Genomic DNA, 16,820 nt, shown 5'->3' with positions numbered 1-16,820 from the left:
AACATCCTCCATTTTCCCTATTAACATCCCATGTTAGCATATTTGTCACAATTAATGAATCACACCCAGCTTCCTGTTTGTCTTTATACAAACTCCTTTTATCTCTTCCAACCTTCCCAGCCTCTAGCAATCAACATTCTGTGTGTGCGGCCGGCGCTGTGGCGTAGCGGATAAAGCCACCGCCTGCAGTGCCGGCATCCCATATGGGCACCAGTTCGAGTCCCGACTGCTCCACTTCCAATCCAGCTCTCTGCTATAGTCTGGGAAAGCAGCAGAAGATAGCCCAAGTCCTTGGGCCCCTGCAGCAACGTGGGAAGACCCAGAAGAAGCTCCTGGCTCTTGGCTTCGGATCGGCTCAGCTCCAGCTGTTGCAGCCAATTGGGGAGTGAACCATCAGATAGAGGACATCTGTCTCTCTCTGCCTCTCCTTCTCTCTCTGTGTAACTCTGCCTTTCAAATAAATAAATCTTTTTAAAAAATAAAAAAAACATTCTGTGTTCATATTGTATATTTTTCTTTTAATTTCCAATATACTGATGAGATTTGCTTTTGCTCAGAGAAGGCAAATTTGGTCTTGAAGAAATTAAAGTCACTAAATCAGGACATATCTACATAAGATTTATTTATTTATTTGAAAGGCAGACTTACAGAGAGGTGAGAGTTACACTTTTTTTTATAAGTATGATGACAAAACTATATACACATATAAAAACTATAGCTCTAACTACCAACTGACAGGAAATTCAAAGAAAGGAAGAATGTATTCTTCACTCTACACCACAGTCATGTTGCCTATAAAATCCAGAAAAGTGCTTACATGCTGGAAATTTTACCTTTTGTCTTTTCTTTTATTCTAAAAGGGCCATAGGGAAAGAATTCACGTTTTTGAACTCAGGGAAATCCAGGTCAGGTTGAACCTGATTTCTGTAGTTTTAAAAACATAACTGCTACCATTCTCCTGATTATTCCTTTGCCTTTCCCCACAGGAAGCAGAATTAGAAGGAATCATATACAAAGAGAGCAATAGACACAGAAAGTGAGGAAATAAGAAGAACTTAGAAAAGAAAGTGATATACAAAGAGAAATGATGGAGATGGATGATAAAAACTGAACTACATAAAAAGGAAATTTTTCTGCAAAAAGTTTGAAGATGGGGTGTTTCACTGAAGAGACAATGAAAATAATCACGAGGGGAGGGACCTAAGACAAGTTCCCTCAAATATTAGCATCCCACCTAATGATTCACTAGCCATTTAAATCATGAAATCATTAAGAAAACACATCACCGGTTGGTAAGGGATCTCTATGTTTTTGAGTGTTATTATGACATTCCTTCTTATGAACAGTTCTATAAAAGACAGTGTATTTAGAAACTAAATCTAGCCTGTAAAATCTTTTAAGCAAAATCAGAAGTCTCAAATCTTAGTTAAAATTCTTTGTGTAATTTCTGATCCTCTAAGAAGTTCATATAAAGTGTGTGTGTGTGACAGAGAGAGAGAAACACTATTGTCATTTTATCTTTTCAAAAGTATAACCCAGGTTTCCTAATGGGTATAGTCAGATTTGTAGGACCACAACCTTCCTAGTGCACATATGTGCATGTGTGTGTGCACACACATACATGTACACACACACACAGCTGATCATGTAGATAACAGGTATCTAATACTTAAATACAGCTAACAGTTCAACACTCATCTAGCTTCCAATATAAACCAGCTTTTTTTTTTTTTTCTTGACAGGCAGAGTTAGTGAGAGAGTGAGAGAGAGAGAGAGAGAGAGAGAGAGTCTTCCTTCCATTGGTTCACCCCCCAAATGGCTGCTATGGCCTGCGCGCTGCGCCAATCCGAAGCCAGGAGCTTCCTCCTAGTCTCCCATGCGGGTGCAGGGCCCAAGCACTTGGCCATCCTCCAGTGCTTTCCCGGGCCACAGCAGAGAGCTGGACTGGAAGAGGAGCAACTGGGACAGAACCAGCGCCCCAACCGGGACTAGAACCTGGAGTGCCGGCGCCGCAGGCGGAGGACTAGCCTAGTGAGCCACCGTGCTGGCCTAAACCAGCTTTTAAAAATCAATAAAAATTACAAAAGAGAGGAGCCAGCAACATGGGCACAGTGAGTTAAGCTACTTTCCTTGGTATTAGCGTCTCATATGGGTGCTGGTTCCACTTCTGATACAGCTCCTTGCTAAAGCACTTGGGAGAGTAGTAGATAGCTCAAGTGCCTGGGCCCCTGCCACCCATGTGGGAGAATTCACTGGAATTCCAGGCTCCTGGTTCTGGCCTGGCCTGACTCTGGCTGTTGCGGCCATTTCGGGAATGAACCAGTGGATGGAAGAACTTTCCGCCTTTCCCTCTCTCTCCATAACTCTGCTTTTCAAACAAATAAAAATATGTATCTTAAAGACACTCTACCCTTTTTGTGCTACTGAGTCTTATAAACATTTCTCCTTTAAAGAAAATAATTACGGAACTGATGCTGTGGCTAGCAGTTAAAGCCACCACCTGCAGTGCCGGCATCCCATATGGACGCTAGTTCAAGTCCTGGCTGCTCTACTTCCGATCCAGCTCTCTGCTAAGGCCTGGGAAAAAACAGCAGAAGATGGCTCAAGTGTTGTGCCCCTGCACCCATGTAGGAGACCCAGAAGAAGCTCCAGGCTCCTGGCTCCGGATAGGCTCAGCTCAGATTGTCACAGCCATTTGGGGAGTTAACCAGCAGACAGAAGACCTCTCTCTCTGCCTTTGCTTCTCTGTAACTCTGCCTTTCAAATAAATAAATAAATCTTTAAAAAAAAAAAAAAAAGAATTACAGTAGACATTCCCATACAAACTCATATTGACTACTATTTCGTTTCAAAAGTATGATTTCATTATAGTCACAAAGGACTATCTCATTGTCCTTTTTTGTTTTTTAAAGATTTATTTTGTTATTTATTTGAAAGGCAGAGTTACAGAGAAAGGCAGAGACAGAGAGAGGTCTTCCATCCGCTGGTTCACTCCCCAGATGGCTGCAACAGCCAGAGCCGCACCAATCCGAAGCCAGGAGCCACATGGTTGCAGGGGCCCAAGGACTTGGGCCATCTTCCACTGCTATCCCAGGCCATGGCAGAGAGCTGGATTGGAAGAGGAGCAGCCAGGACTAGAACCGGCGCTTCAGGCCGGGGCGTTAACCCGCTGAGCCACAGTGCCGGCCCCTCATTGTCCTTTAAGTATTATTTAAAACCATATTTGGGGCCGGCGCCGCAGCTCACTAGGCTAATCCTCTGTCTTGTGGCGCTGGCACACTGGGTTCTAGTCCCGGTTGGGGCGCCGGATTCTGTACTGGTTGCCCCTCTTCCAGGCCAGCTCTCTGCTATGACCCGGGAGTGCAGTGGAGGATGGCCCAAGTACTTGGGCCCTGCACCCCATGGGAGACCAGGATAAGTACCTGGCTCCTACCATCGGATCAGCGCGGTGCGCTGGCCGCAGCATGCCGGCCGTGGCGGCCATTGGAGGGTGAACCAACGACAAAGGAAGACCTTTCTCTCTGTCTCTCTCTCACTGTCCACTCTGCCTGTCAAAAAAAATAAATAAAATAAAAATAAAAAATAAAAAAAACCATATTTGGTAAGTCCAATTGTAAAAAGAGAAGAAAACAGAGAAAATGCTAACAGTTATCTTTGAATAGTGACATCTTTCATTCATTCATTCAAGAAGCAAAACAAGAAACAAACAAGAGAGCACTCTTATCCAGTCCCCAAATGCCCACAACAACCAGAGTGGGTCCAGGGCCAAAGCCAGGAGCCAGGAACTCAACCTACGTCTCCTGTGTGGATGGCAAGGATCCCAACTACTGACGCTATCACCTGCTGCCTCCCAGAGACTGTAGTGGCAGGAAGCTGGATTCAAACCCAGGTACTGTGATATAGGACATGGGTATCATAACTACTAGGCTAAATGGCCATATCTAGGCAATTTTAAATTTAATCTACTTTTGCTATACAGATGTTTCAGAATAATGAATTCTCTAAGTATTAAATCATGGAAAGAGGGTGGGCCCATGAAAGACTTTCAGATCTAAAGCTTATAATTGGACAACTTATACAGCAGTACATGATTAATGACTATTAGGGAGATAGGTAAAAAATATTTCTAATATTCCATAACATTAAAACTTATGTAAAGCTATTCAAGGCTGGAATTGTGGTGCAGCAGGTTGAGCCACTGCTGGCAACACTGGCACCCTATGTGAGCCCTGGTTCAAGTCTCGGCTGTTCCACTTCTGATCTCCCTGTTAATGTTCCTGGGAAAGCAGTGGAAGATAGCCTGCTTACCTGGGACCCTGCCACTCACATGGAAGACCCAGATGGAGTTCCAGGTTCCTGGCTCAGGCCTGGCCCAGCCCTGGTTTTTGCAGCCACTTGGGGAGTGAAGCAGCAGATGGAATCTCCCTCTCTGTTCTGTCTTTTCCTCTCTCTCTTTCAAGTATTTAAATATATCTTTTTTAAAAAACAAAGCTGTTCATTAATTCTCACAGCTTCAGTGGTTTGTTTAGAAGTGCTCAACACTTCTCTTTCCATCTTTTCTGTAAGAATTCCAAAGTTAGGATGTTTTTAAAGAATCTCTTACTCCTACCTGCTTGTCTGATCTATATGTGAATTAGTTTGATCATTCAAATACATCTCTTTAGTTGAGAGTTTTCTCAGGTGTTTTACTTTAAATAGAAATCCTGCACACTATTACTCACAGTGTTGTAAAGTTTATCAAACTCTGCGTATCTCCTGAAGACAAACCACTCACTCCTGCCCACTGAGACCAGCACTTTATAAACCTGTGGAAATAAAAATAACATAATCTAGTTACAAAAAAACCATGAGCTATTTAAATACATGAAACCTGTTTTCATACTTGTGAAACAGGTATTGTTTGTAAATGATTCTCAAAGACACGTAAGTGTACCAACTGACACACTTTTTTTATCTTAACAAAAGGTGGTACTTCATCTTTAAAATGTTATGAAATATGTGTGTATTTTTCAGAGAATAACATAGTGAACAACTGTGTACTCACTATTTAGACATATTGAAATCTTAACTTTGCTATTCTTACTTCAGATTTTTTCCCCTAAAACAGATTTTTTCCCCTAAGAATACATTCAATTGATGCTATTTTCCTCTTTTCTTCCCTAGCAGTTAACTATTACTTTAAACTGTATTTTCTAAAGTGATGCCTGGCTCACAGTTAACACTGATTGGTTCTTTTCCTTCCAGGTCATCTTTTACACAGTATTTTTCAAACAGAGAATTTATTCTCGGAAGTCTTAATACTATCTGATATGTGTTTAACATTTCCATACATATAACTATAATGAACCACTCTATAAACAGAATATTATAACCCCCACTATACATAAAGGAAATGATATCCCAAAAAGTTAACTATGCTCAAGTCCAAAGACTTAATAAAAATCCTTATACTGAGATTAAAATTAAATCTTCTAGCCCTCTATGTACCAGAACCAGTATCAAATCCTCGATAATTATAATTCAGGATTAACTTCCATAATTAACTCCACAGGTATTGTTAGAATATAATTCAACATACCAATGACAGCAAAGAGGTTAGGACCCCAAAGATCTTGTATCACTTCTAACAGGAAAGTAAGAATCCAGGGATACTAGGATGAGCAAAGGCTGACTGATGTCTGCCTTGGGTTATAGGGGAAGAGATGTGAACTGCTTTGGGGCTTACAACATACTTGCCCAGAATCTGTTCGACAACACAGAAGAGGAAACCAGTTTTATTTCAGAAAGCAGGCAAACAAATGTGTATAAACTATCTCTTCCCATACAAGAGAGTTAACCTACACAACAAGCTCATACTTGTGTGACAGCTCTCTGATACTATACATGATTACGCTGTACGAATTCTGCAGTGCTCTTTAAGAAATGGTCACATTCACAGATGCAGAGCACTTGGATATGTGAGAGACCCACACTGAATTCAGGCTCCTGGTTTCAGCCTGCCCCAGCTTCAGCTGTTTCAAGCATTTTGGGAGTAACCCAGGAAACGGACGCTATCTCTGTCCTTCTCTCTGCCTTCCAAACCCATGCAAATAAAGTTAAAAAGTAAAGAACAACAAAGACCATGCGAAGGTGCTGTTGAAGCTGACCCAGACTAGACTACACATTATCTCAAAAGCTTCTCAACTCTTTGTGCTGACTTGCTGGTGAGGACAATGAGCCTTTGAAAGGTCAGATGGCATCTCCTGGCTACCCACGCCTAAAATGAAGCCTGGGTTACGGACTGGAGCAGCTCTGTGGCAAACAGACTAACAGGAAACAAGATAAAGCAAGGTTTGTGAAGTTATTGATTAACATTATAATTTATTAGCAAGTGCTTTTTAACCAAGTTTTCATAAAACATTAATAGACAAAAACTATTCATTTTTTTGAAAGATTTCACATAATGTAGTACAATACTAACTATGACATGAAGTTATCTTTTTACTTTTTCTTTTTCCTTAGTGTTTGTCCTGCTCCACCAGAATGTAGAGCTAGAGCTGTTATCACTCTTACCACCCACTGAATTCTCAGCGCCTAGAACAGTTCCTAGCACAACACAGAAACTCAGTGACAAGTTGTCAAATGAATAACTGAAAGTATGACTTACAGCGGAAGTCAAAACTCCTGCAATGCAATGTGTCTGTCAGCAGCTTCACAGCACAAGGCAACATGAAAGACATATGAGAACCAGAGCATAACAATATCATCAAATGCTCAGCAATTTAATGTCTGTCTTTAAATTTTTTTTTTATTTTAAGATTTATTTATTTGACAGGCACAGCAACAGAAAAGGAAGGAAATAGACAGACAGACAGAAACAGAGAGAATCTTCTATCCACTGGTTCAGTCCCCAAAAGGCAACAACCAAGTCTGGATCAGGCCAAAGCCAGGAGTCAGGAATTCAATCCTAGTCTTCCACACAGGTGGAAGGGGCCCAAGTACTTGGTCACTGCCCACTGCCTTCCTAGCTTTTTTACCAGGAAGCTAGATCAGAAGCCAAGCTGCCAGGACTTGAATCGGCATGATGATATGGGATGTGGGTGTTGCAAGCAGTGGCTTATGTGGCTACACCACAATCCACTGCACCATACCACCAGTCCTCATAATGTATGTTTTTGTTCCTAAGAATAAAGCAGGAGCCGGCGCTATGGTGTAGAGGGCAAAGCCGCTGCCTGCAGTACTAGCATCCCATATGGGCGCTGGATCGGGCCCCGGCTGTTCCACTTCCAATCCAGCTCTCTGCTGTGGCCTGGGAAAGTAGTGGAAGATGGCCTGGGTCCTTGGGCCCCTGCCCGCGTGTAGGAAACCCAGAAGAAGCTCCAAGTTCCTGGCTTCGGATTGGCCCAGCTCTGGCCGTGGCAGCCACCTTGGGAATGAACCAGCAGCGAAAGACGCCCTCCCATCCTCCATGTCTGTACCTCTGCCTCTCTGTAACTCTGCCTATCACATAAATAAATAAATCTTTTTCAAAAAAAATCTCTGTTAAAAAAAAAAAAAGAATAAAGCAAGCACGTAGGCCTAATGAAGCTGGACACGGGTTCTGTTTTTAGGGGTGGGGTCCATCTGTGCTGAACAGTACCAAGTTTCCTGAGGCCCACAGACTGACCAGCAACTAACTTGTGAACTTACTATCACTTTTCACTCAACAATTCAAGAAATATTTGTTCAACATCTAACATCTCCTTACCAAGAGTTGGTGAAACAATAGTTTGGGAAATCCTCATTTCAAAGACCCTGCATTCCAGTTAAAGCAGGCAGACATAACCCCAAATATGGCAAGTGGTAGTAACTGCTATTAAAAAAAATTAAGGTAAGCAGGATAGAGACTCAAAGGATAGGTGTGACACAGAAGTATGAAGCAGGACCCCTACCTTACACATTACACAAAAATCCATTAAAAATGGATTAAAGACCTAAATCTACGACCCAATACCATCAAATTACTACAGAGCACTGGGGAATCCCTGCAAGACACTGGCATAGGTAAAGAGTTCCTAGAAAAGACCCCAGAGGCACAGGCAAAAAACAAAATTAACAAATGGGTTACAACAAACTGAGAAGTTTCTTTCCAGCAAAAGAAACAGGAAAGTTACAAGGCAACCAACAGAATGGGAGAAATTATTTGCAAACCATGCAACTGATAAAGGGTTAATAACCACAATATATAAATGACCAAAAAACTTGAAAACAGCAAAACAAAAAACCCAGTCAAGAAATGGGCAAAGGACTTAAACAGATGTGGTGGAATTTTTCAAAAGAGGAAATCCAAATGGCCAACAGACACATGAAAAAATGCTTAGGAACACTAGCTGTCAGGGAAATGCAAATCAAAACCACAATGAGGTTTCACCTCACCCCAGTTAGAATGGCTTTCATACAGAAATCAAAAAAACAACAAATGCTGGTGAGGATGTGGGGAAAAAGGTACCCCAATTCACTGTTGGTGGGAATGCAAACTGGTAAAACCACTATGGAAGACAGTTTGGAGATACTGCAGAAATTTGTATATAGTCCTACCGTACAAACCAGCCATCCCACTCATTGGAATTTACCCAAAAGAAATGAAATCAGCAAATAAAAGAGTCATATGCACCTCCATGTTTATTGCAGCTCAATTCACAATAGCTAAGACATGGAATCAATCTAAATGCCTGTCAGCGGAAGACTGGATAAAGAAACTATGGGATATGTACACTATGGAATACTACACAGTGGTTAAAAAAAAATCCGGTCATTTGCAACAAAATAGATGAATTTGGAAAACATCATACTTAGTGAAATAAGCCAAAGGGACAAATACCATATGTACTCCCTGATCTGTGATAAATAACAGACCACCTAAAAGGTAACCTGTAGAAGTGAAACTGAAACTACTAGAAGCAATTTCTTGAACAGCCCTTGTCTTGACTGTCAAGGAACAGTTCACCATTTCATTTTATTTTTTTATTTATTCTTTCTTTTTCTAAATACCATTGGTTGAACTCTTTACTGAACACAAAATTGATCATAGATGTACTAAGGCAACTGAAAATAGATCCCAGTTAAAAGTAAGAGTGGGAATGAGAGAGGGAGGAGCTGTACAGTTCAGCATACATTCCCACGGACTTACCCCTAAGGGTAAAGCTAAAAACTTGCCATGGGACTTCAAATCCCATTATGTTGGGCAGTACTAACCCCATCTTACGTGATAAAGTGATCACATTCAATGTGGAATTGATCATACAGATAGGGTTAAGTGTCAAAGGGATCACATAAATAAGACCAAGTATCTGGTAATAACAACAGATAGAATTAAAAAGGAGAGAGGGGCTGGTGCTGTGGCACAGCGGGTTAAAGCCCTGGCCTGCAGTGCCAGCATCCCAAATGGGTGCCAATTCTAGTTCCGGCTACTCCATTTCCGATCCAGCTCTCTGCTGTGGCCTGGGATAGCAGGAGGATGGCCCAAGTCCTTGGGCCCTTGCACCGACATGGGAGACCCAGAAGAAGCTCCTGGCTCCTGGCTTCAGATTGGCACAGCTCCTGCCATTGCAGCCATCTGGGGAGTGAACAGCGGATAGAAGACCTTTCTCTCTGTCTCTACCTCTCTAACTCTGTTTTTCAAATAAATAAAATAAATCTTTAAAAAATATATTAATATAAAAAAAAGGAAAGTTCCAACATGGGAAGCAGTCCACACAGCAGACTCATAGAATGACAAATGCCCTAAATAGCACTCTGACCTCAAAATCAGTCCCTAAGGCATTTGGATCTGGCTGAAAAGCCCATGAGAACATTTCAGGCATGGAAAACCAAGACATAGTGGCAAAAAAGTGTTCTGCGTGAAGGATCTCTGTGTGTGAGACCCCAGTGGAAAGAAGGGGCCATCAAACAAGGATGTACTTTTCTCTGAAGGGAGGAGAGAACTTCCACTTTGCATATGGCCCTGTCTAAATACCAACGGAGTTTGTGGACTCAAAAAGCTTCCATAGCTTTGGCAGCTCACGTCAAGAGCCTCGGTGGTCATTGATGTCAAAAATAAGAGTGTTAACTGCTAAATCAACAATAGGAGTCACTGTGTACTTACTCCCCATGCAGGACCTCTGCCCTTAATGAGTTGTACTATATGAAATAACTGTAAAACTTGCTCTCAATCTGTACTTTATACCTGGTATGTGTGTGTGTGGGGGTGCAAACTGATGAAATCTTTACTTAGTATGGAGTTGATCTTCTGTATATAAAGTTAATTAAAAATGAACCTTAATGAAGAATGGGATGGGAGAGGGAGTAGGAGGTGGGATAGGAGAGGGGGTGGGAGGGTGGGAATTGGGGGAAGAACCACTATTCCTAAAAGCTGTACATAAGAAATTTGTATTCATTAAATAGAAGCCTTCTAAAAAAAAAAAAAGAAAAAAAAAAGGATGGGTGTGAAGGTGCTATTTTACCTAAGATGGTCAGAAAAAGCCTAATAGGCAACAGTGGAGAATCTGAAGAAGTAAATTAACAAGGTGATTTAGAAAAGGCCGTTGAGAAATCAGGGCACAGCCTGGTGGAGACAGCTGGCTAAGAGTTCCTTCTAGATTTCCTTGACCCCTTCACACAAGATATGGCAATGGTTCTACTCTGAAAAATCTAAGGACACCTAACTCGTTATCTATATTTGCCGCATATAAATTTCTGTCAAACTTGGAAGAAGATAATGCCCCTGAAGGACAGAGCAGCCCAAAAGTAGAAATCAGGTAAGGGAGAAGGAAGGCAAGCTTTCACAAATGCCAGTATTGCATCCAGGGGGTATTAGCCCTTGTTTAACATCAATGGCATTTTGCTAAAAACTTGCTTATACAAATGTTCACCAAATGCACATTGGTTAATGCTGCACAGGAGGAACCTGCAACATATAGAGGCTGAGCAGAGATAAATGGTCAGAAACACCTTGCAATGTCTGCTCTGGGCTTCATGAATGACATGGAGGAGGGGGACAATGGTGTTTGTTTAGAAAGGGAGATCAGGAGGCATAGGGGCTGTTTTCCTGTTCCCTGTCTGGGACCTTGGGAGAAAGCCATTATTTGGGGGCAACCAGCTCCACAGAGTTAAGAAGGAAGAGCGGAGTATCAAAGGGTCTAGTTTAAATCCTTAGCTTTCACCCACTCCCACGTGGTATGGACTCTGAGTTGAAAGTCACTTGTTATGGGAATCAAATGGCCAGGGACAAGCACTCCCTTATTAGAGGCTGGACCAATGAGCCAGGAACAATTGACAGATGTGTCAAGAGCCTCAGGGGCTCTCTAGCTATTCAGAGACAAGGCATGGAGTCAGCAGTGAGCCACAAGACCTGGCTCAGCCAGTAGAGATCACAAGTTAGGTCATCAACTGCAGATGCCAACAATGAATGGATGCCAGCAAAACACCCAGGGTTCTATCAGGTCAATCACAGCCAGGTATCTGCCAGACCAGCTGGAATGGTGAATATCTAGAAGGATGACAAGGTTGCAAGAGCCTTCACCAGGCTACTGTGAGGTCAGTCATCAACTCTCTGAACAGGGACATCCCTCCTCTCATATACCATGAGGCCAACTTGCAGGAGGAAGCATTAAGACAGCCTGGGCATTTTACCTAAAAGAAAAGTTCAAATTAGTAGATCAAACTAACTGCTAAACAGAATTAGGTTAAATGAGTTTCTCATACTACTCAATAGGGAGAAAATGCAGGGCAGACATGATCAATTATAGACAAATGACACTTTCAGGGGGAAAGAGGGCAGCAGAGCTCTGTGAACACTAACTGGACTATTGGAACTAAATACAGTATTGTATATCTCATTACACTAACTAGAAAAATGACTACTTGCCAATAATAATCACTGATACACCAATTCAGCAAATATTTATTGTGTTTACTCTTCATAAAACCCTATAATGGATACTGTGGTGATAAAAATTAAAATTAGAAATAGACATTGTCTTTAAGGTGGAAAAAGATAAATTACTGAATATTGTTAAAATTGAGGTAGAAACTAATAAATGTCGTAAGAAAGACACTTCAGAAATTCCAAGAAAGTGTCTCTTAACACAGGAACAATGACTTCACAAGTCCATTAAAGCCCTCAAATTATACGTAAAATTATGAGTGTGTACATGGGTCCATACTTAGGCACACTGTGTGGCAAGTCTATCAGATGGCTTTACATTATTCTCTAAGGGGAAGGTAAACAGGCAAAAATCTACATAAAACAAGAAAAACTTCCTCCATTATGGCAACAGGGAAGGCTCTGCACAGAATAGATCATTCAGAAGAAATAAAACCTGGGTATGTGGTGACTGACGGTGTGGAGGATGTTCTATATTAGGGACAGACAAAAGCAGAAGTGCAAACAGCCTACATTCAATGTTTTCCCATATGCCTTATACTACATACTTACAGTAAACCTCTTCTTTTTCTCTCTGTGTTCATCAGAGCTGGGAATGCTTACACTCGGGCAGCTTTCCTTGTAGTCCATGGTATACACTCTTTGCATTTAACACCAAAAGTGAGTCCAAAGAAATAGTCAGCAGAGGACAAACAACTAATCCAAAACATAAAACCTCTTGAGGGAATGTTCAACTTCCATCCTGTGACCTTAACCAACAGAAAAAAAGGGGGAAAGGAGAGAGAACTGATTAGCAAAAGCCATTTGAAATACTATGACTTACCATTACTTGTTCACTAGGTGCATTTTATGACTATTCTGGCAGGAATTTCCTTTTGCTCCTAAGCCCAAGCCAGATTAAAATTTAGTTTTTGTTATTCTTCTATCACTAAGCCACAAACATTAGCATCCAGTTTCATACCTTACCAGGTAGGAAATTGTGGGAGCTGACATCCACAGTTCATTTGAATGAAGGCTAATTCTCACCAAAAAGAGCTCTAGTTGGATGGACTCAAAGCGCGGCTTTGACTTCTTGCATTATGATTAACTAGTGGAGTTGTTGAACAACTTCAATTACAATCCTATACAGTAGGTAACTATTTAACCTTGTTTTACAAATGAAGCAACTGGGTTTTGAACCCAAGTTGTCTGACTACAGAGTCCTGACTCTGAGCCACTGTGCTGTGTTGCATTTTAACAACTGGATGATTCTTATGCACAGGACCCCTGGTCAGACACATTACAGATGTTCATACAGAATAAATGCAGTATGTTAGTACCGTTTCACCCATGAAAGAGCTTCCCATGTCACTTCTGCTACACTCAGCAGCCCATACTCTCTTCTGCCACCAAACAGTATCTGTTAAAATATCGGTTTGCCTGGATAATTTCCCAGGATGATTAATTTCAGGAAATCCCGCTATCAAATCTGGTCACTGTGAATAAATTATATTCAGGTAATGATTTCAAATATCTATCAGCAGGCATCCAACACTCAGGTGGAATGAGTTTTGATGACGGGCACTTCCTATGACATGATTCAAAATTAGCCTTGTTGAATTTGCCCCTGGAAATGCAGTCAGGAAGGATGTTTATGCGTCTGAATCAGCTGTGATAATGTATGGAAATATAACTGGTTTCCTCCTAAATACAGATCATAACAACTGTTAATTTATAGCAATATTGGGGGCCAGGGCTGTGGTGCAAATTAAACTGCCACTTGCATCGCATCTGAGCATCGGTTCAAGTCCTGGCTGTTTCACTTCTGATCTAGCTCCCTGCTACTGTACCTGGGAAAGCCTGAGTACCTGAGTCCTTACCACACACATGGGAGACCCTGATGGAGTTCCATGCTCCTGGTTTTGGTCTAGTCCAGCCCCAGGTATTGTGGCCATTTAGAGAGTGCACTAGCAGATGGACGATCTCTCTTTTTCTGTCTCTGTAACTCTTTCAAATAATCTTTAAAAATAAATAAATAAATCACAGCACTCCAAATGTCCATAAAAGTCTCCAATGAGTCCAGGGTAGCACCTGAGTCAAGCCTGCCCTCCTATCTCACTGGGCCATTGTTTGAGGACTAGAGTTGGAGGACCACATGGCTCTTCTAAGGTAGATTAATTAGCCCCAGGACCCACCTTAGCCTACCCTTCCCCACCTGCAGCTGAGACAAATCAGACAGGGGAGAATATGAGCTACACTTTCCATACCTCTCACTTGAGAATGTGGGACTCAGGGCCTGCCAGGCAATGCTGGCTCTTTATTCTGTACCACCAGGAATGTCTGACTGTGCCGGGGCCCTGAGAGCAGAATTACAGGAAAGCAACAGACCGAAGATCTTCCCTTTGGAAGGGACAGTAGAGATATCTCATTACATGGTATCAAACATAAAGGAAGAAATAAAGAGCTGGTGGGCATGAGAAGCTGTTTTGCACAAGGAGCCCAGCGCACATCTGAGAGTTTGGCTACAGCAGGCAGTTACATGTAGAGGCTTTCATACAAGGTGCACACTTGATCCTGGGATGGAGGTTCCGGTTCGGCAACATGTGCCTTTGCAGACCCAATCACTCCTCTTTCTGACCCTGCCACCTGCCCAGAAAGCTGCCCTTTGTGGACTGTACATGGAAGCCGCCTGTGCTTGATCTTTCATTGGGTTCAGTCAGTGAGAGGCAGTAGCAGGTCAGAGGGCAGGAGGAACAAGATGCTCCCAATCCCCACTCTCTCTCTGACAGCAGCAGTTTCTCTACCTAAGGCTACAGTTCCTACCAGGAAGCCCCTCTCCCGCAGCTACAGTTGAAGGTCTGGGAGTAGCAATGGTTTTTTGATCTTGTTTGTAAAAACAGGGCTTCACCATGCCTTGTTGGTTCCCTTAACCCTGCTCACAGCATCTTTTAGTAAGCACTGCTTTTGGTAGACTCCCTTCAATTACTTGTGTGTCATATGACCGATGCAATTAACTGGTACCCAGAATGACCCCACAAAACAGAGCCTCAAACATGGGATGGACATGTGATAAGCTACCTGATTACTTTCCTGTGGAGGGAGAGGATGGCACCCAGTGACATCATGATCACTCAAATTACCTCCAGGGACAGTGTCACAAGACTGGGGACAGGTGGAGGGCAGGCTATGCTGACTTCATAAATTGTATCCAAGGGCTGGGGCTACTCCTGTTTCTGCTGTCCCTGAGAATTTACACACAGCAAATAAGAGTTGAAAGCTGTGAATTCCCCAAGAGAGGTGGGAAATCTAGGGCTCTTCGAAACAATCCTTCGTCTCTTAGAGCTGCGAAGCTGACAGGACTAAGATCAAGCCCGGGGTTTGAGGGGAAGGACTGTAGAGTCAGTGAAACATGCAACCCTGCAAATTTACATACACTAACATAAAGGCACAGGCTGGAAATGAGGATGATCCTGAATCACAGGCGCACACACTTGGCTGCCCACAGACGAGGCTAAGAATGTGGGACTACTCCTGAACTGGCTCACTGCAAGCAGCTACTTGCACCCTTCCCAGGACACCAGTCTCCCAATGTCCCCATCCCAAGCCCTTTCAAGTTGTTTCACAGGAAGGGGATGTGGATCCTCAATACCCACTCCCATCACCCTTCATGGCCTTATAACCCCAAAGAGCCCAGAAAGAAGTTCAAAGTCTACTCTGCAATTCTGTCTTTATTAAAAAAAAAAAAATCAAAAACCAACCAAACAAACAAACAAAAAACACAAAATCTCAACAAGTGTTAACAGCAGGAGTCTAGAGAGCACAGAAGAAAGTATAATCAAGGGATGTTAGATCACAGAGAACCAAATTCAAGATTACTGTGACCCTTTATATGGCCACAAGCATACACTATTAGTCTTTCTCCAGGTGCAGCAATTCCCAGGCTGACTTTCCACTGTGGGAAGGGAAATACATAATTCTTCCAAGGGTCACTGGATATCAGCTCTGAACTATACTAATCCTCACAGATTCAAAACCTGGTCTACCAGTCAGAGTGGGACTTCCACAGGCCAGGCAAGAGATACAAAGTCAGCCTTAGTTTCACGGTGGGTCCAATGGGACCACAGGCCTGTCCTGTGTTTATTTCCCTAGTCCCAGAATTTTAGTGGAAATGAATTCACTCAGCACGTGGCCAACACCTTCACTGGCTCCCTGTCTCACGTCATTAGAGATATTATGGAGAAAGGGCCCATGTGAAGGCATTAGAACTATAACCCTCTCTCCACTAAGAAAGTAACTAGAAACTATATCACATTCCTGGCAAAAGTTCCAAAATCAATACCACTATTAAAAAGTTGGAGGGTGCAGGAGCATTGAACCCTCCCCTGGGTAACAACCCTTTCATTTTAACTTGCCCATTTACCTGGACCAATGTCACAAAACCCTTGGACTATGACTGGATTAGCCCAATTTTAATGACAGAGATGCCAATTACAGCTGTGATTCTAGATGTGACACTTTTGGCTGAAGAAAATTAGCCTAACCCCTGATCAGGTATCTAATGTTCATTTTCCATCACCATCAGGAAGGACACTGAGATGCAATTTGTCCTCAATTCATCCTGGAAACAGCAGCACCCCTTCACTGTTTCATCTGAGGCTCGTGCCTGCATGGTTATATCACAGACTGGATGGACTGTGATCGTGTTGACAGCTCATAGGTCACCACACGGACAGCATTTTCTTACCTGAACTTAGCAAGTAGCAAGCACTATAGATACCTATTAAGATACACAGTCAAGGCCGGCGCTGCGGCTCACTAGGCTAATCCTCCGCCTGCAGCGCCAGCACCCCGGGTTCTTGTCCCAGTCAGGACCCGGTTGCTCCTCTTCCAGGCCAGCTCTCAGCTGTGGCCCAGGAGTGCAGTGGAGGATGGCCCAAGTCCTTGGGCCCTGCACCCGCAT

The 16,820-nt window shown here is 42.7% G+C and overlaps 1 protein-coding gene across 12 annotated transcripts in view; it reads right to left on the bottom strand.

The window, feature by feature from the left end:
* Positions 1-16,820, bottom strand: part of SGK3 (serum/glucocorticoid regulated kinase family member 3) — a 152,032-nt gene that overhangs the window by 47,636 nt on the left and 87,576 nt on the right. For all 12 annotated transcript variants that reach the window (XM_008255596.4, XM_070075140.1, XM_070075141.1 and 9 more), the window contains 2 exons: positions 12,434-12,630; positions 4,722-4,805 (listed from right to left, as the gene is read on the bottom strand). In XM_008255596.4, the coding sequence (XP_008253818.1) occupies positions 4,722-4,805; positions 12,434-12,529 (180 nt within the window). In that variant the 5' untranslated portion in view covers positions 12,530-12,630. The remainder of the gene's footprint in view (positions 1-4,721; positions 4,806-12,433; positions 12,631-16,820) is intronic.

Source organism: Oryctolagus cuniculus, chromosome 6, assembly GCF_964237555.1.
Source record: "Oryctolagus cuniculus chromosome 6, mOryCun1.1, whole genome shotgun sequence".
Lineage (NCBI taxonomy): Eukaryota > Metazoa > Chordata > Mammalia > Lagomorpha > Leporidae > Oryctolagus > Oryctolagus cuniculus.
Note: the sequence above shows the minus strand (reverse complement) of the source record. Positions and strands in the feature narration are given on the sequence as shown.